This window comes from Panthera uncia, assembly GCF_023721935.1.
Source record: "Panthera uncia isolate 11264 chromosome C1 unlocalized genomic scaffold, Puncia_PCG_1.0 HiC_scaffold_4, whole genome shotgun sequence".
Lineage (NCBI taxonomy): Eukaryota > Metazoa > Chordata > Mammalia > Carnivora > Felidae > Panthera > Panthera uncia.
In genome coordinates, this window is record NW_026057585.1 from 28,707,578 (window position 1) to 28,731,914 (window position 24,337).

Sequence of the window (24,337 nt, forward strand, 5' to 3'; positions counted from 1 at the left end):
AGTTCTCCTAAGATGAGAAAGGGAATGTTTTCTCTTACCAGTAGAATTTTGTCAACGGGTGCGTATGGCAACATTCCTCCCTCCTCCACATACTCCTATGTGTATCTTATCCCCACATCGTGGAAGACTCAAAATTGAAGGGGCATTATCTGACTTGGTTATATGGATTTGCCCACAAGATGGCACTCATATAGTTTCCTCGATTTTAGGTTCTATCCTAAGGAAAGATTTGCAATGTATTAACTATCACAGAATAAATAGAAATCTGATTTGTGCTTTGTGATTTGTGCATCTATTTCATGTTTTGTCATCTAGAATTTTCTATCATGTTTCAGAATTCAGAAAAAAAACTGGGATGCAGTGTTGATGTGCAGGAGAAAGAATGGCAATGTGAATGGAGCAATGTATGTGTCTGTAGACATGGTTCTTTATAGTCTCCTGTCAAATTTGAGGCTTTGTTCAGCCCGAGAATTTTATTATATTCCCAGGTGGCCGATGCTGATTATTTTTATCCTTTACATTTAGATACCATCTATGAATGTAAAAATTGTCTTTCTATATGTTTTATGTAGTGTGAATGTAAGTATACATATAGATGTTAAACTTGCAATTTTTTTTATTTTGGAAAAGTTCAAACATATATACAAAATTGGCAGAACATTATACTAAACTCCATGTACCTATTATATAGCTTAACTAATATCAACTCATTGTCAGTCTGGTTTCATCAGTGTCCCTCTACATCTCCCCATTTATTTTGAAGCAAACCTTTGCATAATTACCTGGTATATTGTTAGAGACACACACATTCATGGTAAAGTACATTATCCTAAATAAAAAATAATGATATGAACAAAATATTGTAAGAGCCCCAAAGAAGCAATTAATTCTGCCTCAGAGAACAGGACAAACTCAGAGAAGCCTTTGAAGAAGGAATGACATTTGACTTATACATGAAGGATGGGTAGGGATTTGCCAAGTAGAGAATGGAAGAAAACACATTGTAAGCATTGATGCAGTATGAAGAGAGGGGTACAAATGTGAATATGCATGAATGAGTGGAGAACAGGGAATAATGTATTTGAATATTGAGGCACTTTGGAGGAAGCTGCAGAAGATACAGCAGAAAGATGGTCTGTGGTTATTCTGGGAAATTAATGATTATAGTTAATGTGTATAGAAATATTTTTTATAGCTTTATAAATAAAATATAAACTACTTTTTCTGTATTTTGGTAGGTTTATGACACAGTCCAATTTTTAACAATGCTGAAATCAAATGACTCCTTGTTTGCTTTGGATACTTTGTCTTTTGAAAGACCAGATGAAGCTGAAAAGTAAGTCTGCCTTAAAGAATGATAACGTAGTATATTGTTTTAGACATTTTTTATTTTTAAGGGGTTTTAATTTTTTCTCTGGAAATATACAAATTAAAAATGAGGGATCAACAGAATGATGTTTCAGGTAAACATGGAAGTCAGATAAAGGGAGTAACTGAAGTTTAACATCTTAAATGTTATAACTTAAAAAACAGAGTAGATTCTGGCCTGTTTGGCTTTCATGTATTTGCATTTCTGGGTTTTTTTCAGATTATTTTTGGCCAAGGTAAATACTTGAAGTAATGGTCAAACAGTAGCCCTGGACAAGGAGTGATGGCACCTTTTGGCAACGGAATGGGCAGTGTGCCAAGGGCCAAGTGTGTTGGCCAGATTCAGGGCAGGCAGGAAGTAGGGGTGGAAATAAAGATGTGGCACTAAAGGAAATAAGAATGGAGAATAGATAGTATGTTAAATACAGGCTTTTATGGATTTTCACATGTGAATTGTTCTCAATTCTAAGTTTTCTGTGTATTCTCTTGTGTTATCTTTTTGTAAAAAAAAGATTTTATTTTATTTATTTATTAAAAAAATTTTTTTTGGTGTTTATTTTTGAGAGAGAGAGTTTGTGTGAACAGGGAAGGGGCGGAGAGAGGGGGACAGAGGATCCAAGGTGAGTTTTGTGCTGACATCAGCAAGCCTGATGTGGGGCTTGAACTCACGAACCGTGAGCCAAAGTTGAACATTCAACCGACTGAGCCACCAGGTGCCTTCAAAAAGATTTTATTTTTAACTAATCTCTACACCTAATATGGGGCTCAAACTCACAACCCTGAGATCAAGAGTTGCATGCTTCACTGACTGAGCCAGCCATGTGTCCCTGTATTATCCTTTTTTTAAAAAAGGAAGCATTGTGTAAAGTATTTATTGCTTTATTTTTTTCATTCATTCAAATATTCAAATATTGATTGAATGCTGAAAGGGGTATAAGAAGGATGAAACAGACTTTTACTTAAACAGAACATAAAACTGAGGAGATTAAGCACACATATGGAAAGGCCATTAATAAATAATGCGACCATGTAATTCATTATCTAGAGTAGGACACTTTGAGAGTGAAAGAATGCATCCATTTGCACAACACGTGTTAATCAGGACTGGCCTGCGCAATCATATGGTTGCCAGGACTGGCAACCATATGGTTGCCTTTCTAACAATACAATGTCAGGAAAGGGTGCAAAGCAAATGATAAGCATATTTTCATGCAATGAAATTTCAGATTTCAAGGGAGACCTGGTACAGACTGATCAGGTTAGGCTTTATGGTAGTGGGGAGAGACGTCAGGAGACTTTGAAGGATTTGATAATTCTGAGAAGCAAAGGGGAAAAGACCACTTGAAGGCAGAGTTTAACAGCAAGAAAAGAGAATGGAGGTGGGGCAATTTGCAGTACTTTTAGGATAGTGTGTAAAAAATTTCCTGGAATAGAGGATTCATAAAGGAGAGACTGGGACATAAAGTTAGAAAAGTAAACTGAGGATAGATTGTGGTGGGAGATAAATGTCAGAATAAGGATCTTGGACATGACTGTATGTGTTGAAAGCCACAGAACTGAATCAACAAACATTTATTCACTAATATGCCTATTTATCTAAAGGAATGTGCTATTATTGGGGCGCCTGGGTGGCGCAGTCGGTTAAGCGTCCGACTTCAGCCAGGTCACGATCTCGCGGTCCGTGAGTTCGAGCCCCGCGTCAGGCTCTGGGCTGATGGCTCGGAGCCTGGAGCCTGTTTCCGATTCTGTGTCTCCCTCTCTCTCTCTGCCCCTCCCCCGTTCATGCTCTGTCTCTCTCTGTCCCAAAAATAAAAAAAAAAATAAAAAACGTTGAAAAAAAAAAAAAAAAAAAAAAGGAATGTGCTATTATTGATGTGAATGGAGGTAAATCAAAACCCTTGTGTGTTTATGATCTGGGGGTGGTATCAGACTGATCTATTTGTCCATCATCAATGTTTTTATTACCTCTATATAGACCTACACACAGACACACACAATGCAGTAGTACTGTGATAAATATTATAGGTTCACATAGTAGTTACAGAGAGAGAAGGGAGACAACCTAGGAGGATTTCATGAGGATAGGACTTGAGCTGGATTTCGAATGAACATAAGCTCTAGTACTTAGAACACAATACTCAGTGAATAACTATTGAATAGGTTAATGAAGGAATGAAACAGTTGAACTTCTATGGGTAGATAGGGCAAAGGGTCATGTACAGTGGCAAGCAGTGTAAAGGAAATATTTTTGAACAAAGATGAGGGACAGAATGTAGCATCTATTTGGCATACAAATAGTTCACTTTGGTCTTGACTTATGGTAAGTAGTGTAGGAGAATTAAAATTGTAAGGTAGCCTAAGGCCACTTGAAGTTTGGCATTATTTGGAAGCCACTAAAGTATTTTGAATGGAATAAATATGATGAAAACAATTCTAAATTAATGTGACAGGAGTGTGTAAAATATATTAGAGACAGCTGGAGACAGTGAGGCCAGTGAAAACCCTTTTGTTTTTAAGCAGACATAAGTTGATTAGAGCCTTGATTAGAATGGTGACAGTGGAAAAACAAGGAAATGATGAATTCAAGAAGCATTATAAGAAGATGAAGTAAGACGTATATGTGTGGTTATAGTGGTAAAATATTTTACTGTGATTTGGATTCTGGATGGCTGAGAGAAAAAATGGGCAAATCATAAAGAAGATTTGATTTTATGGGTGGGGGCTGAATAGTAGAGCTAGATGTGTGCTTTTTGTATCTTGTTAACATCTTTCTTAGATTTTCTGAAATAGTCTCTGTCTAGAAAAGAGTTAATACATCAGGCCTAAACTGCTGTCCTTGAAAAAGTCCCGCTTGCAAGAATGGCCTTTGGCTGGAGTCAGAACTTTAGGAAAGTTCCCACCATTTACTGATAAGAGTGGCTCAGTGCCTAAATATGGTTTAGATAATATGGTTTATGCTGAACATCTGCTTTTCTTCTGAGAATCTAGAATTTAGGTATGTACCAGACAGGGGATGCCCACATGATTAGTCCCCAGTAAAAACCCTTGGCATTGAATCTCTAATGAGCTTCTCTCATTGTCAACACTTCACACATGTTGTCACAGATTGTTGCTGTGGGAATTAAAGGTGTCCTGTGTTACTGTACTGGGAAAGGATCCCATAGTCACGAGTAGGACTGAATGATGAGTCCTGTGAATCAGCCCACTGCATCATTGGCTCTGGGGTGATCTTGGGGACCCTCTGACATAATACTAAATTTCAGATGTTTTGGCCTATCATCAGTCTGTCAGACATTGTTAAATAATGTGTTGTAGGTTTTTGATTTGGAAAACATAGTTGTAGTAGCTATGTGTTATATGCTGTGAAAGGCAGAAAAGTAAAAGGCTGGGTCTCTCACTTTTGAGGGCTTAAAATTCTAAATGAAGAGAGTAAAAAGCAAATCATAAGATCCTTTTAACTTGGTGTAGGCAGTATATGTGATGCTTTTCTCAACTTTATTTCCTGTCGCTTAATACTTATCTTTTTTTCCAATGAAGGACAAATCAACTTTGATTGGAAAGTAAATATTAAAGCATTATATGTTAATAGGATCATGGGTGAAAGATAAGGAGAAGTAGTTCACAGTGACAACAGAGTCACAGAGTGGCAAAAATCTCAACAATTACTGTAGGTTTACAAAGGGATTGTCAGTTTCAACTGGTTTCTTGGGTTTTCTGGGGTTTGTAGATGGTTCTGGATCAAGAATATTTGGATTAGTACATTAATTTGTAATAATGTTTTAGGAATGTTCTAGAGTACCAGCAGTGGTGTCATTTACACACTGATGACCCATGATTAGTTGTAAGGTGTGTCATAAGTAATTTATTATTTGTGATAGTTAAGATGCTAATGTTTCAGAATGATTTACTATTTTTTATATTGGAGAAGATTTAAGATTCTTGTCACAAGCGTTTGAATTAGACAAAAAGAGACGGAGTTATAGCCATTATTTAGGTAGCATATCTCACATAGCAGTGCCATTAACCCTATGACACACAAGAAAAAAAAGATTGAGCACACTGCTGTGTATAGGGATACATCAAAGTCACCACAGAAAGTTAATTTATAGGATATTTATCTAAGAGTCTGTAATTGAGTAATGTTTAATTAATAGATAGTTTCTGATGTAACTTTATTAACATATATATTCACACTTTTATATTTTATACAGCTATCCAGACATTGAAAAATCATTGGATTGGTTTCTCCCACCTGCGCCATTGATATCGGAAATTCCAGATACTCAGGCATTAGAGGAGGAAATAGAAAGTCATAAACTGTTAGGTAAACTATCACATATTTGTTATGAAAGTCATAAACTGTTAGGTAAACTATCACATAAACCCATGCAGCTTATGTCCGTGTAAAAAATCTAGTAACACACTAAAGTGTTAATTCCTTTATTTTAATGGAATAAAATAAAGGAGACTTCTTTTATTCAAAATAGTGCTCACCAAATCTTAAAATCTAAAACATTTTTCATCTCATTACATACATATACATACATATGCATATTATATGTTTACAATATACTGTCGCACGTATACATGTTCTATTGTATGAATTTGTTTCCTCTTACCCTTAAAACTGTCATTGTCATTTAGTTTGTTTCTTCCCCTTTACTAAAGATAAAGGAAACCTTTACCAAAACAGTTTCCAAAAAACAATATGCAGAATATTATATATAGTTTGGTACCATTTTTATAAAGCTAAAAATAAGCATCCTCAATATATGTGATCTAATGTGATATTGTTGATAAACTTTTATTTTTAAATTAGGGGATAATTTGTATATATATATTTTCTTAAGCTTTGTAATTTGTATATATTTTGTATATGAAAATGTACATTATTTATATTCTTGTATGTACCAAATAATATATAGAATATATAGGCTATATATACTACATATATAGTATGTATAAAGTATATATAAAGATGGTAAAGCAAATTTATGCCCTAACAAGGCCTATAGACTCCTGACTTCTCAAAGATGCTTGTAAAGTCTCTGTAAAGAAACCTTTAACATTTTGTCACCTTGATGAAAGCATTCCTTTATTTTGATTTTAGAAGCAATATTACAAAGTTAAAAGGATTGTATCATGTATTTTAATACTGAATCAAATTCAGTAACATTTTATGATTGCTCATTGTATTTCTGTGTGTAAATTAGTTATATAAATTTTCAAATCTTCATAATTGTATAATTATATCATTTCTAGTAGATAAAATACTTAAATATTATAATCATGGCTATTTCTGTGAGTCAGGAATTAAACCTGTCCTATAATATAGTTTTTATATAAATTTCAAATTTCAGTAATTCCTGATTAATTTCTGAATGCCCTTCAGTGATATAATATACGTTAATAGTTACAATTACCTGTATTTCAAACTTTTGAAAAATTTTATTACAATTTTTCATGGTCATTTTGAAAATTTGTTTTCATGAAGAACATGTATTAATATATTCCATTTTTGTAGGTCAGGAAAAGAAGCCAAAAATGTTACCATCAAATTTAAAGATAACTAATGAAGACACAAATTATATTTCACCAACACAAAAATCCCAGTTTGCCTTTTCCTCAAAAAAATATGAAGAAGATTATCTGAATTTAGGAGGGGCAGGTAATGATGACTTATCACATGTTCCTGGCAAGCTGACGTATGGTTCTTCTCAGAAATACAAAAATCACATTGGCACTGAGATAGCACCTGAGAAAAATGTTCCAGATGATACAAAATTAGTTAATTTTGCAGAAGATAAAGGAGAGAGCACATCAGCCTTCCGAAAAAGGTAATTAATTAAATGAAATACACACTATTCAGTGATAAAGTTAAATGTTTATGTGTCTTTCCAGAAGTATGAAGTATGATAGAATCTAAAAGGGAAAAACATCAACAACAAATAGAGTCTATATACCAGATGCCCTGTTAACTCTGGGATTGTAGTCATAGGTTCTTGCCTTCAGAGTGGTACAACTTAATGGGAGAAAGGCAGTAAATAACTAAAAATAATTGATTAAATGCTTTGTAGTATGACAATTATTTTGATGAAATATATGGTTAAAACAAAGGTTCTCAAACTTTTTGTTGTCAGGACCCTTTTACATTTAAAAATTATTGGGAATTCCCAATAGTTTTTGTGTATGTGATTTATATCTATCAATATTTAACCATATTAGACATTAAAACTGAAAAATTTTAAAGGCAAACATGTTAGTAATATTATGAAAATTGTTTTGACCTTATGAACTCTCTGAAAGAGTCTCCACCATCCTTGATCTCATGGTTCATGAGTTTGAGCCCCACTCGGGATCTGTGTTGTTAGTGTGGAGCCTGCTTAGGATTCTCTCTTTATCTCTCTCTCTGCCCCTCCCCCTCACACCAGCATGCTCTCACTCTCTCTCTGTCTCTCAAAATATGTAAATAAATTTAACCTTAAGAAGATACAGAATTAAACTAAGGACAAATAAAGAAGGAGAGTATTGCAGGCAGAAGGAATACTATGTGCAGAAAAGACCTAAGGTAGCACAGAGCTTGGCCTATTCTTAGAAAAATTCCTTTTGTTTAGAATCAGAGGGAATGCTGAGGGGTAAGGTTTGGAAAGCCCAGGTCATTCAGAGTCAGGTAGGCATGATAAACTTTGTGCTTTTTCTTAAAGCACTGTTTCTTTTTTCTTTTTTTAAATTTTTTTAATGTTTATTATTTTTGAGAGAAAGAGAGACAGGTTGTGAGTGGGGGAGGGGCAGAGAGAAAGGAAGACAGAATCTGAAGCAGCCTCTAGGCTGCGAGCTGTCAGCACAGAGCCCGATGCAGGGCTCGAACCCACGAACCGTAAGATCATGACCTGAGTCGAAATCTGACGCTTAACTGACTAAGCCACCCAGGTGCCCCTTTTAAAGGCACTGTTTGTTAAACTGTGGCCTGTGGACCCACTGTATCAGAATCACTTGGAGTGCTTACTAGAAGGAAAGTTGGATTCTTGGATCCTACCATTGACCTATTGAATCACAGTCTAGATAAAGGTAAGGATGGAACCCAGACCATTTTTAATAATTTTTTTAGATGATTGTTGTGCACACTAAAGTTTGAGAACTAGTGTGCTGAGGTCCTGCATTTTAAGCAAAGGAGTAAAATTAGATTTTTTAAAAAAATTTAAAGTCCATCTTGGCATCAATATGATAAATTAGAAGGGATCTAGGATGCACTGTGAAAAGTTACTTAGAAGGTTGTTTTATTAGTCCAGGTGAGAGAGAGTGGGAGCCTGATGTAGACTGTGGTAGCAAGAATGAGAGTTCAGAGTGATTTATGAGATTGTATCCCATAGGACCCAAAGGATTATTAGATATGACACCTGGACTCCTAGTTTTCTGTCTTAAGCCCGAATGATGTAGGAGGGTAGTGCCCTTTCGTGATCTAGAAAACTAAAGGAAGAACAGGTTTAGAAGAAGGCGATGAGTACAGATTCGGACATGTTGGTTTTTTGGGGTTTTTTTTTGATATGTTGATATTAAGTACCTATAAATTGTCTAAATAGAGAATTGGATGTATGGGTTTAAGATTCAGAAGAGATCTAGTTGATAGTTTTTGTGTTCTCTGTGACATAAGAGATGAAGTTATTTATGGAGTTTGAGGGGAAAAGGTATTAAGCAAGTATGAGAAGGGTAGAAGAGATTATGGAAAATGGGAAAGCAATTCACTTAGAATAACAGGATTGTTGGGTACTCTAAAGGGCCTGATTGAGGTTTATGTCTATGCATTTTGTATAATAGCTCTATTAGCATATAATTACATATAAATTCACTCTGTGTACAGTTCATTGGTTTTTAGAATAGTCACAAGAGTTGTGCAGTCATCACTACTATCCTCAAAAGAAACTCTGCATTCATTATTGATCACTCTCCTTTCCAACTCATCATCCTCCCCTCTCCCCAGACCCTGGCAACCATTAATCTTTCTGTTTCTATGGATTTACCTATTCTAGACATTTCATGTAGTGGAGTCATACAGTGTCTGGTCTTTTGTGTCTGGCTTGTTTCACTTAGCATAATGTTTTCAAGGTTTATCTGTACTATGTCATATATCAGTACTTCATTCTTTTTATGGCCAAATAATATTCCATTGTGTGGACAATACCATATTTTCTTTACCCATCAATTGTTGCACATTTGAATTGTTTCCACTTTTTGGCTATTACTAGTAATGTTGCTGTGAACATTCATATACACGTTTTTCTGTGAACATATTTTTAATTTTTATTTATTTTTATTTTTTTGAGAAGGGGGAGGGGCAGGGGGAGAGGGGGCTAAGAATCTCCTCTTGGAGACTCCCACGGAGGAGCCCCTGTGGAGCTCGATCCCACGACTGTGAGATCATGACCTGAGCTGAAATCAGGAGTCAGGTGCTCGACTGACTGAGCCACCCAAGTGCCCCATTTTTAAAAATATTTTGAAATTCTTTTGGATTTATACCTAGAATTGGAATTTCTGGGTCATATAGTAACTCTATACTTAACTTTTTTGAGGAACTGCCAAAGTGTTTTCCAAATTAACTGTACCACTTTACAATCCCACAAATATTATGTGATGGTTCCAGTTTCTCCACGTCCTTCTTAGCAGTTGTCTTTTTTATTATAGCCAGTCTAGTAGGTGTGAGTGCCTCTCATTGATTAGCATTTTCCTAATGATTAATGATATTGGGCATCTTTTCATGTGATTATTGGCTACTTTTATATCATCTTAGGAGTGATGTCTATTCACATCCTTTGCCTGTTTTTTTTATTGTTGAATTATAAGCATTCTTTATATATTCTTTATAAGTCTCTCATCAGCTATATGATTTCAAATATTTTCTCCCATTCTTTGTGTTTTTTTTCACTTTTTAAAGCAATTTTTTAATGTTTATTTATTTTTGAGAGAGAGAGAGAGAGACAGACAGACAGACAGACAGACAAACAGAACCAGAGACAGAGCATGAGCAGGGGAGGGGCAGAGCAGAGAGAGAAGGAGACAGAATCCGAAGCAGGCTCCAGGCTCTGAGCTGTCAGCACAGAGCCTGACATGGGGCTTCAACTCATGAACCATGAGATCATGACCTGAGCTGAAGTTGGACACTTAACCGACTGAGCCACCCAGGACCCCTATTTTTCACTCTTTATCAGCATAAAAGTTTTTAATTTTGATGAGGTCCAGTTTATCTGATTTTTCTTTTGTTCCTTTGACTTTTGGTGTCGTATCCAAGAAACCATTCCCTAACCAAGGTTGTAAAGATTAACTACTACATTTTCTTCTAAGATTTTTATAGTTTTAGCTCTTACATTTAGGTCTGTGATCTATTTTGAGTTAACTTATATAATGCAAGGTAGAAGTCCAACTTCATTTTTTTTTTGTATGTAGATATCCAGTTGTTCTACACCATTTGTTGAAAAAACTATTCTTTCCCCATTGAATGTCATAGCACTTTCATTGAAAATCAGTTGACCGTAAATGTAAAGTCCGGGGGGTTTTCTGAACCCAGCAAGTTCTCTGAATCTCTGGTACCAATGGGTGTCCAACAATTCAATTCTATATTCACACTAACTCCTAGAGTTAGCATTACACCCTATATGTTAAGGACTCAGTTCCATAAGACTGCCCCATTTCAGATGCCATCCACAAATAGGGTGCCAGGCTACCCACATTTCTGCCCTGCAGACTACAAATTTGGGGTTCCCATAATCCCCACATTAGGTTTAATAACTTGTTAGAATGACTTATAGAACTCAGGAAAACACTATACTTATGTCTACCGCTTCATTATAAAGGATACTATTCAGAAACAGTCAAATGGAAGAGATGCATAGAGCAAGATATTCAGAAGGAGGGTGTGTAGAGCTTCCATGCCTCTCCAGGTACATTACCCTCTGAGCACATTGGTTTGTTCACCACCTTGGAAGTTCTCTGAACCCCCTGTCATTTAGGGGTTTTTCCTTTATGGTAGTTTCATTAGATAGGCATGATTGATAAAATCATTGGCCATTGGTGATTGAACTGCCTCTCCATCACTCTCCCTTCCTTGGATGCCACAGGTGAGGCTGAAAATTCAATCCTCTAATCAAAGTTTATTTTTTCTGGCAGTTAACCCCAATCCTGAAACTATGTGGGGGTCCTACAAGATTCACCTCATTAGCATAAACTCAGGTGGGATTGAAAGGGGTTGTCATGAATAACAAATGATGCTTCTCTTACTCCTATTACACAGAAAATTCTAAGGGTTTTGGGAGCTCTGTGCCAGGAACTGAGGACAAAGTGAATACATATTTCCTATTATGCTAAATAGGAAATGTCCTACTATACTAAATAGTTAACTGTATACTAAATAAAGGTTTATTTCTGGACTCTGAATTCTATTCCATTAACCAACATGTCTGTCCTTATGACTTGCATAAGGGCATATCCCACACTGTCTTGATTGCTGTAGCTTTGTTGTAAAGTTTCAGATTGAGATGTGTGAATCCTCCAATTTTGTTCCTTTTTTCAAGAATTTTTTTTGGCTCCTCTGGGTTCTTTGCATTTTCATATGAATGTTATGATAAACTGGTCAATTTCTGCAAAGAAGCCAGCTGGAATTTTGATAGGGATTGTGTCAAATCTGTAGATCAACTTGAAGAATATTGGCATCTTAGTAACATTAAGCCTTCCATTATGTGAATATGGGATATCTTTCCATTTATTTAGTTTTTATTTAGTTTCTTTCAATGATGTTGTGAGGTTTTCAGTAGACAGGTCATACTTATTTTGTTAAATGTATTCCTAAGTATTTTATTCTTTTCGATACTTTTTAAAATAAAATAAAATTTTTTTTTCAGATTGTACATCGCAAGTGTATAGACATCAGCAATTGATTTTGGTATATGTTGATTTTTGTATCTGCAATCTTGGTGATGATGACTCTGAATTTTTTTTTTTTTAAATGTTTCTTAGAGAGAGAGAGCGAGAGAGAGAGAGAGTGGGTGTGCACGTGAGCCAGAGAGAGGCACAGAGAGATGGGGAGAGAGAATCCCAAGCAGGCTCCACACTGTCAGCACAGAGCCCAACATAGGATTCGTTCTTACGAACTGCGAGATCATGACCTGGGCCGAAATCAAGAGTCAGGCACTTAACTGACTGAGCTGCCCAAGCACCTCCTCCCTTTTTTTTTGTGACACTGAATTTTAATGTTCAAGTATTGTATCATCCACCTAACTGCTTTTTCCAGGAGTGTTCCCCTGCCTAGCTGCAATTATTTAAAATTTTTTTTAATGTTTATTTATTTTTGAGAGAGAGAGAGAGAGAGAGAGTGAGCAGGGGAAGGGCAGAAAGAAGGAGACACAGAATCCGAAGCAGGCTCCAGGCTCTGAGATGTCAGCGCAGAGCCTGACGCGGGGCTCGAACCCACGAACTGTGAGATCATGACCTGAGCCGCAGTTGTATGCTTAACCGACTGAGCCACCCAGACGCCCCTCCATCTGCAATTATTTTATTTTATTTTTTTAAAAATGTTTATTTGTTTTGGAGAGAGAGAGAGAGAGAGGCAGAGTGCAAGCAGGGGAGGGGCAGAGAGAGGGAGACACAGAATCTGAAGCAGGTTCCAGGCTCCGAGCTGTCAGCACAGAGCCGTATGCGGGGCCTGAACTCACAAACAGTGAGATCATGACCTGAGCTGAAGTCGGACCCTTAACTGACTGAGCCACCTATGTGCCCCAACCTGCAATTATTTTAAAAAGTACATGGATTCATCCAGGATTGAGGTTTTGCAAGATAAGTATGTTAAAAGGATAAAGGAGAATTGGAGTTTAGAATATTGGTAAAAAAGAGTGGTCAAAAAGATAGGCCATGGAATCTAAGTTCATTAAAGATATATGAGAAAAGAGAAGGGAAGATAGTTTGGGAGAAAATAAAGAGGTTCATTAAAGTAAATTTGTTTTTGTTTTTGTTTTACCTCATTGGTACCTTGTGCAAACAAGCTAAAAGGATAAGAGGTTGTGGTCAGAGAATGATATATCAGAATGATTGATTTGAGAGGAGGAGCAGTTCTGGATAATGACAGTGTTTAAGATGATAGAATAGGTGGATGAGATTGTTTGAAGAAGAAAGCCACTGGAGATGAATGCCTAAGAAATGGAGGGGAGGGGATTTTGAATGGCTCATCTACGTGAATGTTGAAGTAATGCAGATAGTGGCAGAATTTGAGATTGAGAGGAAAAGATTCTAAAGTGACCCGAGGTTAATATATGATAAATGCCATGAGGAGGGTTGCAAGGTGGTGTAACTAGATAGCATAGATACTTTTGTAAGACAATGGAAGAATAATGATGCAGATTTAGGGTGGAGGAGGCACAGACTCTCAACCCTCAAGTACATTGGATGTGGAAGATTTAAGTTTCTCCTTAAGATTTGAAGAAGCAAGAGTTTTTTTAGGGTAATGCAATATTTTTGTTAAGATCAGGAAGTAACTGTAACAATCAGTGAAGAAGCTGAGAACATGGAGGAGTATATGGGTTGGCAGTTCTAGAGGAACTAGGAAGAATCTGAGGTCTAGAGAATTTAGGTAACTAGCACATGGATAATATTTTACTGTTTGAAAAACTTATTTTTAACTTTAAAGTCACACAACTAGAAAGTAGAGAGCTTTAGATTTATTTATTTATTTATTTATTTAAAAAATTTTTTTTAACATTTTATTCATTTTTGAAAGGCAGAGAGAGACAGAGCGTGGACGGGGGAGGGGCAGAGAGAGAGGGAGACACAGAAACAGAAGCAGGCTCCAGGCTCCAGGCTCCAGGCTCCAGGCTCCAGGCTCCAGGCTCCGAGCTGTCAGCACAGAGCCCGACGCGGGGCTCGAACTCACCGATCGCGAGATCACAACCTGAGCCGAAGTCGGCTGCTTAACCGACTGAACCACCCAGGCGCCCCGAGAGCTTTAGATTTAAACCCAGGTTTTTCTGAGGCGCCGGGGTGGCTCAGTCGGTTGAGTGTAAGACTTCAGCTCAGGTCGTGATCTTGTGGCTCGTGGGTTCGTGCTCCACATCGGGCTCTGTGCTGACAGCTCAGAGCCTGGAGCCTGCTTTGGATTCTGTGTCTCCCCCTCTCTCTGCCCCTTCCTTGCTCATGCTGTGTCTCTCTGTCAAAAATAAATAAACATCAAAAAATAAAAATAAACCCAGGTTTTTCTGACTCCAAAGTCTATGCTTTTAACTGATAATGACAGCATACAGCAAGGAGTTATCCTGTGGCATAAGTTGTTTAAGTTGTTTTTCTTGTCCTCGATACTATTTCATAATCAGATTCTATTATATTATCCAAGGCTAACCATCTGCTTTTGAATTTTCTATCTTCAAAGAGAGCTGCTAACTGAGGGTTGATGTGGGGTGGGAGGGAGGGGAGGGGAGGCGATGGGTATTGAAAAGGACATCTTTTGGGATGAGCACTGGGTGTTGTATAGAAACCAGTTTGACAATAAATTTCATATACTAAAAAATAAATAAATAAACATTAAAAAAAAGAGAGCTGCTAGTGTTGGAGGATGCGTACCTACAGTTTTCTCTCAAATGTATTTCTCAATCTATAGTGTTTTTAAAGACTCATTCTTATATGGAAACATGTCATTAAAACTAATAGTAGGGGCACCTTAGTGGCTCAGTTGGTTGAGTGTCCAACTTTGGCTCAGGTCATGGTCTTGTGGTTTCTGAGTTCAAGCCCCATATCAGGGTCCATGATGACAAGTTTTGTCTGCCTCTCTCTCTGCCGGTCCCCTGCTTGTGCTCTCTCTCTCAAAAATAAATAATAATAACAATTTTTTTTAACTGATGGTAAAAATAATTTAGAAAGTGTCCTGTATTTGCACAATACTTGTTTGGGTGTCATTTCTTACAGAATTCTGATACCTGCTGTCATCCCTATTATTTACTTTGTAAATGTTATATTAAGAAATTAATGGTCACTTCGTCCCTTAGGGCCCTGGTGAACAAATTAGTTGGTGGGTTGTCTTTTGATCAGTTGAATATAATAAATTACAATCCTAAAGATGGCCTGTGTTTTCTAGAACTTTGAAAAAAAAAATGTTTCTTTGCAAAGTATTCTTGACTTCTATACTTCTTTAGTATTTCTTACACTAAAATGATTATTGGATATTTGGGACGTTGATGCAGTTACTGACAAGAGGCTGCAATACCTGTCTCTGTGGGCCTCTCCATAAAGTTGCCTGCGTATTCTCATGATGTAGTGGCTAGCTCCTCTGAGACTGAATGATCCAAGAGACCATGCAGAAGTGACAGTATTGTTTATGACCTAGCCTTGGAAGTCACACACTTGTACTTCCATCATATTCTTCTAGTCTGATGAGTCAGTCCTGACTTGAAGTCCTAGCTTGAAAAGGGTGTGCATAGCAGGAGACAGGGATCATTAGGGCTGTCTTGAAGGTTGGCTACTACAAATGAATTTATTTGGGTTTTAGAAAAGTGAAAAGACATAATTCAGTGGTAAATTTAGCAAGTCATATTTTAGGGGAGTGATTGAATTTTATGTTTGAATAAACCACAGTCTATGGATATTTTTAAAGGGACCAATTTTATGTTTTTTTCCATTCTAAGCAGCTGTTACAAGTGCAAATGTGGTTTTTTTGGTTTGTTGTTTGTTTTTTTTTTTTTTGCAGATTATTTAAAATATCTGACAACATACATGAGGATGTTTATTCTAATGACAGTACAAACCTGGACTTTCCTGTTGCTTCAGTGAAAATTGTCCCAACAGAAATGAACAAAGGGGAATCATGGAAATGTAGCAATAATAAGCAGAGACATCAATATTCAGACATTAACATGTTTACAGCAAGTGACGTTTTTTCTCATTCTGAAATCAGAGAAGACATATTCAAAGCACCAACTTTTTCAGTTACATCCCAGCCTCATGAAGTTCAAGGTAATTCCTTGTTTTTTTTAGTATAAACAGTATTAAACAAGTACAAACAGTACAAACCTATGTTTCTCAGCATAAGGAAAAGTTAAAAAATAGTAAATTTGAGTAGATTATCTATGTGTAGTTTTTGCATTTCTTTATCATACTGTATTTTTTTAACTATGATATAGGGACACCTGGCTGGCTCAGTCAGTAGAGCATGTGACTCTTGATATCAGGGTCATGAGTTCAAGCCCCATGTTGGGCATGGAGCCTACTTAAAAAATAAAACTACAACTTAATATTTTTTAACTGTGCTCTCAGTAAAAAGTTATGCTAATTTTATTGAAGCAGTTTGTATGGAAGAGGTTAAAAAATACCTATATAAATATGTGTAATTTTTTTTTTTTAGGAGTAACAGAAAATGATTTAGATTCCTTGAAGGCTGTCACAGAAATCCGTATCCTTTAAGTTATTTTACTACAACAGCTTTATATTTGAAATCATAATTCGTAAACATGCTGTTTCATTGTGTCTATGTTTATTTTGGTTGACAAAGAAAAAGAGGGAAAAGTAAATTTTTGGGGTCATATAAGAGACCCAATGCGTGTGATAGTCATTGCTACTCAGAGTGTGGTCTGCAGACTGTGCCAATTTGTGAACTGCTTGTTACCAGTGACAAGTTATCTTTGTGACAAGATAAGTACAAAAACAAGTTTTGTGTTATCGGCTAAACTCTTAGCATATTTACTTACAAATAGATACACATAATTTCTTATACTTTGGGTAAGGAGAGCATATTGGGATAAACTTGGGTAGGGGAAATAAATGAGAGTGGGACATTCTGTGGATTGGGAACATTTTTACAAATCTAGTATTTTTTTTTAAAGAAATTTGTAGTTTCTACCTATAATCTGATTTACATGTCTGGGAATTTCCAATATAAATATTTTGAGTACATATGTGTGTTCTGGAGGTAACATCCTCTTTGCTTTTTTGATACCCTGTGTATGTCTGTAACACAGTGTACTTACTGTTTTTTTTAATTATAATTCATCAGCTGTGACTATTGTGTTTCCCTATGACCTATGAACTCCTTGAAGGCAAGGGCCATCCCTTATTTATCTTACTATCGCCAAATACGTTGAAAAGCAGGTAAAGTAAGGAAGTTGTTCTGGCAAAAAAGTAGCCATGTGTGAGGATGAGGGTAGAATAATGTGGAATATGTTAGAAAGGCCAAGCATTCCAGTTTGGCTGAAATGAAAGCTATGATTCCAGGACTAGTCAGAAATAATGATTGATATGTATCCAGGATCAGGTTATTTAGTGCCATGGATACCAAGGTGAAGAGGTTTTTTTTTGTTTTGTTTTGTTTTTTGTTTTGTTTTTGTTTTTTAATTAAGCACTTAGGAGAAACCATGCAGTATTTTTTTTTTTAATTAAAAAAAATTTTTTTTTTTATTTTTGAGGCAGGGAGAGACAGAGCATGAACGGGGAGGGTCAGAGAGAGGGAGACACAGAATCTGAAACAGGCTCCAGGCTCTGAGCTGTCAGCACAGAGCCTGACGCGGGGCTCGAACTCACGGACCGCGAGATCATGACCTGAGCCGAAGTCAGCCGCTTAACTGAGCCACCCAGGCACCCCAACCATGCAGTATTTTTGAGCAGGTCAAGTTACGTCATCAAAATCATGCTTTAGGAATATAGAATTAATGACTCAAATCTGGGGAAGGCTCTAGACTCCACAAAAGTTGTTGTCTAGGTGGCAAAACAGAAAGTGAAATCCAGATATTGGGCAGTTAAGTTGGAGGAATCTAGAGGAGAGTGATTCTAATCCTGGGTACTCAGGGGACTGAGACAATTCTGAAGTATAGTTAGAAAATATTTTCCTGACTCATCATGAAATTTTGCCTCCAATGCAGATAACTGAACTAAGTTAGAATGAGGGGAAGGAACAATAAAGGGTATACATGATGATATCATAACTTCAGATATAGCTAGCCTTTAGTGCTTCTGTTCAGCATGATGTCTCAATCCTGCTATACTTTCTTCTCCCTGGTGATCTAAATATGGTTGGAACATAGGAAATAGGTTAGCTTTAAATAGTTAAAGTTAGTTTCATTAGCTGTATGATAGGAAAGTCTTCTTATCCCTAGAATTTGCCATGATATGACACTTTTGAAGAGTTTTAAAGACTTTCATGCTATATTAGCACAGCTAAAGTTCTGTTGTTTTTGAAGAACAAAAAAGAGTCCAATATAGCTAGAGGAGATTAGTCAGATGCAAGAGTAGTAGGATATGAGGTCAGAATCACAAAGATGGAGAGGAGAGGCAAGATCATGTAGGGCCTTGTAGCCATATGCTTTAAGAGAAAGCAGGGAATTTGAGCAGAGAAGTAATACGTTCTGATTTAACTTTTCAACAAGATCACTTACTACAATCCATCAATTTTTATAGATCTTCATAAAAATATAATTGCTTAAATAATAATGTATTTGTATTTTTAGATATATTATCTATTTTATGTCTCTTAATAGATTATAACAGCCTCCATTGTAGGAACTCACTTTCTTCTTTATAGCTTCCCCCAGCTTTCTAAATCTAGTAATGTATTTTGCATATAGTGTTTAATAGATGTAGTTGATAGATGTGACTCAGATTGGGAAGAATACCATGTAAATACAAGTATCTTCCAAACTGACAACAGGCTCACCTTGGAGAGGGGACAGTCTATTCTCCATATCTACTAATATTTTTGAGCTTTCTTACAGGGGAAGTACAGTGTAAGTTCTTATTCAGCCAGTATGCTGATTAATTGCATTTAAATCCACCACTTAGTACAACCAAATTGTTGATAACAAAGGGATTCGGGGTTAGGTGACCAGAAACCCACATAAGGTAATGAAACACAGTCAACATTAAAAAGTGAAATTTGGGGGCACCTGGGTGGCCCAGTCGGTTAAGCGTCCAACTTTGGCTCAGGTCATGGTCTCATAGTTCGTGAGTTTGAGCCCCATGTTGGGCTCTGTGCTGACAGCTCAGAGCCTGGAGCTTGCTTTGGATATCTCATTGTTGTTTTAATTTGCATTTCCTTGATGATTAGTGATGTTGAAATCTTTTTCATGTATTGTTGGCCATTTGTGTCTTCTTTGGAAAAATATCTATTCAGGTCCTTTGCTCATTTTTAAATTGCTCTACAGAAGCTTTTTAGTTTGAAGTAGTACACTTGTTTATTTTGCATTTTTGCCCTTGCCTTTTTTCTTTAATTTGAGAGAGAGAGAGAGAGTACGCAAGCAGGGGAGAGGGACAGAAGGAGAGAGAGAGATAATCGTAAGCAGGCTCCATGCTCAGTGTGGAGCCCGACACAGGGCTCAATCCCAAGACCCTGGGATCATGACCTGAACTGAAGTCAAGAGTGGGACATTAAACCAACTGAGCCACCCCAGTGCCCCTTGCCTGTGGTTTTAAATCTAGAAAAATAATTGCTAAGACCCATGTAGGGGAATTTACTCCCTGTGTTTTCTTCTAGGAATTTTATAATTTCACATCTTACATTCAAGTGGTTAATCCACTTTGAGTTGATTTTTGTATATAGGGGTCCAGTTTCATTATTTTGCATGTGGATATTCAGTTTTTCCAGTATCCTTTATTGAAGAGATCATCTTTTCCCAGTTCTTGGCTCCTTTTTTGAAAATTTATTGACCATATACGCACAGATTTATTTCTAGGCTATCTCTTCTGTTTCATTGATCTAGGTGTCTGGTTTTTATGCCAATACCATCCTGTTTTTGATTACTGTAGCTCTGTAATACAGTTTGAAATCAAGAAGTGTAATGCCTCTGGCTTTGTTCTTTCTCAAGGGTGCTTTGGCTGTTCGGCGTCTTTTGTAGCTCCTTGTGTGATTGCTTTTTATATTTCTCTGAAAAATACAATTGGAATTTTGATAAGAATTGCATTGAATCTATAGATTGCTTTGGCAATTTACAATTTAGCAATATTCTTGAATCCTTGAAGAGATATCTTACCATTAATTTGTGTCTTCACTTTCTTTCATCAGCATCTTCTAGTTTTCAATGTACAGATCTTTTGTCCCCTTGGTTAAATTTATTCCTTAGTATTTTGGTTTTTGATGCTATTATAAATGGGATTGTTTTCTTCATTTCTCTTTCTGATATTTTGTTATTAGTGTAAGGAAATGCACCTGATTTTTGTGTATTTATTTTGTATCCTGCAACTTCACTGAATTTATTAGTTCCAATAATATTTTGATGGAGTCTTTAGGGTTTTCTCTATATTATATCAGATTGTCTGCAAATAGAGACTGTTTTACTTCTTCCTTTTCAATTTGGATAACTTTCATTTATCTTTCTTGCCTAAATGCTTTGGTTAGGATTGCCATTACTATGTTGAATAAAAGTGGTTAAACAGGGCATCCTTGTCTTGTTTCTAATCTTAGACGAAAAGCTTTCAGCTTTTTACCCATTGAATATGTTAGCTGTGGGCTTGTCATATATGGCCTTTATTATATTGAGGTACATTCTTTACCTAGTTTCTAGAGAGTTTTTTATCATGAAAAAAATACTGCATTTGTCAAATGCTTTTTCTGCATCTATTGATATGATCATATGATTTTTATCTTTAAGTTTTTTTTTTTTTTTAATTAAGCTCTATGCCCAATGTGGGGCTTGAACTCATGACCTTGAGATCAGAAATCACATGCTCTACCAATTGAGGCAGTCAGGCACCCCTATCTTTAACTTTTTAATGTGGGAGTATCTTGCTGATTGATTTGTGGATGTTGCACCATCTTTGTATCCCATAAATAAATTCCATTTGTTCATGATGCATGATTCTTTTAATGTGCTGTTGAATTTAGTTTGCTAATATTTTATACAAGATTTCTGCCTCTATGTTCATTAGGGATATTGGCCTGTAATTTTCTTTTTTTGTAGTATCCTGGCTTTGGTATCCGTGTAAAATAAGTCCCTTAAGCTATCTTAATTTTTTTTTTTTCATTCTTTTCTCATTTTGCTCCTTTGACTGGATTAATGTCATTGCCCCATCTTTGAGTTCATTGATTCTTTCTTCTGTTCGATCTGTCTGCATTTGAACCCCTCTATCGAGTTTTTCAGTTCCCTTATTGTACTCATTAGCTTTATGACTTCTGTTTGATACTTTTTTGTATCTTCTATGACTTTGTTGATATTCTCACTTTGTTTATGCATTGCTCTCCTAACCTTGGTGAGCATCTTTATGCATTTTTTAAAAATATTGAGTAAATCACTTATCTCTATTTCATTGAGTTTGGTTTCTGGAGATTTATCTTGTTCTTTTGTTTGGAACATATTCCCATTTCTTCACTTAACTCTGTGCTGCCGGTTTCTACACGCTCCATAAAATATCTGCCTCTCTCAGTCTTGACAGGCTGAGCCTCATCAATTAACCTAACCCAAGCTTCTAGCTGCCTTTCAGACCTTTTTGATTGCCCAACTTACTGTCTTTGTTCTTAGTGGCTTCTAGAAATTGAGGGTGTGCCAAAATTTATCAGTGTCCCAAAGGGGAGGGTTGTAATTGGCGTCTAGGTGCAAACTAATTAGAAGCCAGGACCTGAAAAAGTCTGCAGTGGAAATCCTTTCTAGGTGGAAACTAGAGATGAACATTTTTGCTGCTTTCTCTGCACCAAGCCTAGATGTGTACCTGTAGAGGAATGGAAGTTGTTCCTGTGTCCATTTAAGAATTGATTATTTGTGGGGGTGCCAGGGTGGCTTAGTCAGTTAAGCATCTGACTCTTGATTTCAGTTCAGGTCATAGTTTCATGGTTTGTGAGATCGAGCCCCATGTCAGGCTCTGCGCTGGGTGTGGAGCCTGATTGAAATTTTTTCTCCGCCTCTCCCTCTGCCCCTCTCCCCTGCTCATGCTCTCTCTCGCTCTCGCTCTCTCTCTCTCTCTCAATTAAAAAAAAAAAAAGAATTATTTGTTTGCTATAGTCCTATGGGACTCATGAATGCAAGCCCTTTTGGTTTATAGAGTTAGGTGTTTGGGGATTTTATCCCTTGGGTGGGAGCCTTAAAGGTTGGAGCTATAGCTGTGTGGTCTGAAATCTTTGCTCCTGAGAGAGAAGCTGGGACTTGAGAGTTCCTTCCCAATTGTATGGTGCTGTGCCAAGGATGGGATTTAGGGTAAGAGTTGTCTCAGCCTTTCCTACCTTCGTCATAGGTATTTTCATTTACCCAATGTGTAGAAGTCACTTAAATAATTTTTGAATTTTTTTCAAAATTGCTCCATGTGTAGCTCTGTATTTGGTGCATCTGTGACAGGAGAGGAAGTTAAAGAGCCACTTGCTCTGTTGGTCCTTCCCTCTATACCTATTAATTCCTTTCTTATGATGTTAAAATAGCAAGTATTAAAGCCTCATTATTAAATACTGTCAGTTAATTAACTGAATTTTAAAATTAAAAGTAACCAATTCTTAAAATTCTGAAATATTTGACTCCTTAATGCTATTCTAAGCGTCAAAATTTAGAAGTATTTTCAAAGAATTCCCATATTTTAACTATATACAGTCCAAAGCCTTTGATGATGTAAGTATTTTATTCTGATTTTTACTTATCTACCTCTTCTTACTAGATAGTGTGTTCTTTAAGGGCAAGGACTAGATAACATTCATCTTTATGTTTCTAGTGCTATGCTCAGTGACTGGTACATTACAGGAACTCAAAAACTGTTTTCCAAATGAATGCATGTGATTTTCATAGGTGGGTTTGTTTACATTTATTATATTTCTAAAAATTTCTCTGGAAACAAAAGAAATTATTTTCTTCTAGGTCTGACATATTACTTTCACATATAAAATAAAATGATACATTATTAATAGGTTTTTTTGAGAGTTGTAGGTCTAGAACAAGGTTAGAATTTTAATAAGCTTAGAGGTAGAAATAATTTGAATTATTATTCCAGAGAGTCTTTCTTACATATTTTCTAACAAATTGAGAGTGTGAATGAAAAATTCTATATATATCATGATTGATTAATTTTTTTTTTTTAGCTTCTTTACACAGATAGAAATTTTGTGGTTTGTGCTCCAACTGGTTCTGGGAAAACTGTAATGTTTGAACTAGCTATAACAAGATTGTTAATGGAAGTACCATTGCCATGGTCAAACATTAAAATTGTTTATAGTAAGTATTTATATATTTAAGAGTGATTAATTATAATAATGAAAAACCACTAAGGCAAAAGTAAGAAATAAATTCAAGTTCAAGCCATAGGAATTAATATTTGGTTCTCCATACATTTTTAATGAAGACACATCACATTTGCTCTTGTCTGTTATATTAAATTCAACACACATTTTCCCAGAGTTGTAAATAAAAAGTAATATTTGAATTGAATATTTGACCTTTACAAGTTTATTTTTAGACAACAAAATGAACAATAAATTGAAACATTTTGTAATTCTAAAAATTTCCATAGGAACCTCTACTCTCCTTTCTTAGGTATATATGTATTTAAAATTTTTCATCAAAGTAATTTATGTACATGGTTAAAAAAATCAATTATCACAAAAAGGCTTGTAATGAAGACCAGTAATCTCCTGCCTTACCTCTCTTCATTCTTAGTTACAGTTCCCTGAACACTTACTTCTTTTTCTATTTTTAGTTCAGTTTGGTTATTACATATCTCTAAATAATATGTTTATATTATTAACTCTCAATTAATAAATATTACACAGCACCTGGATGTATAGTTTTATCCTAATTTTATTAACCAATGTTTGTGAAAGTAAATTTAAAACTGTACTGACATTCAAAGTAAATATCTCATATTGTTGTAGTGGCACCAATAAAAGCCCTGTGTAGTCAGCGTTTTGATGATTGGAAAGAAAAATTTGGATCAATAGGATTGAATTGTAAAGAACTCACTGGAGATACAGTAATGGATGACCTATTTGAGATTCAGCATGCCCATATTATAATGACAACTCCAGTAGGTGTTATTTATACTCTTATTTTTT

The 24,337-nt window shown here is 36.0% G+C and overlaps 1 protein-coding gene across 1 annotated transcript in view; it reads left to right on the plus strand.

Annotated features, from left to right (window-relative positions):
• The first annotated feature begins 1,238 nt into the window (after positions 1-1,238).
• The window catches only part of HFM1 (helicase for meiosis 1), a 97,544-nt gene continuing 74,445 nt past the window's right edge, over positions 1,239-24,337 (plus strand). The window contains exons 1-8 of the mRNA XM_049616799.1: positions 1,239-1,336; positions 5,580-5,692; positions 6,893-7,205; positions 16,082-16,347; positions 16,736-16,783; positions 22,834-22,904; positions 23,369-23,501; positions 24,158-24,309. Of these exons, the coding sequence (XP_049472756.1) occupies positions 1,266-1,336; positions 5,580-5,692; positions 6,893-7,205; positions 16,082-16,347; positions 16,736-16,783; positions 22,834-22,904; positions 23,369-23,501; positions 24,158-24,309 (1,167 nt within the window). The 5' untranslated portion in view covers positions 1,239-1,265. The remainder of the gene's footprint in view (positions 1,337-5,579; positions 5,693-6,892; positions 7,206-16,081; positions 16,348-16,735; positions 16,784-22,833; positions 22,905-23,368; positions 23,502-24,157; positions 24,310-24,337) is intronic.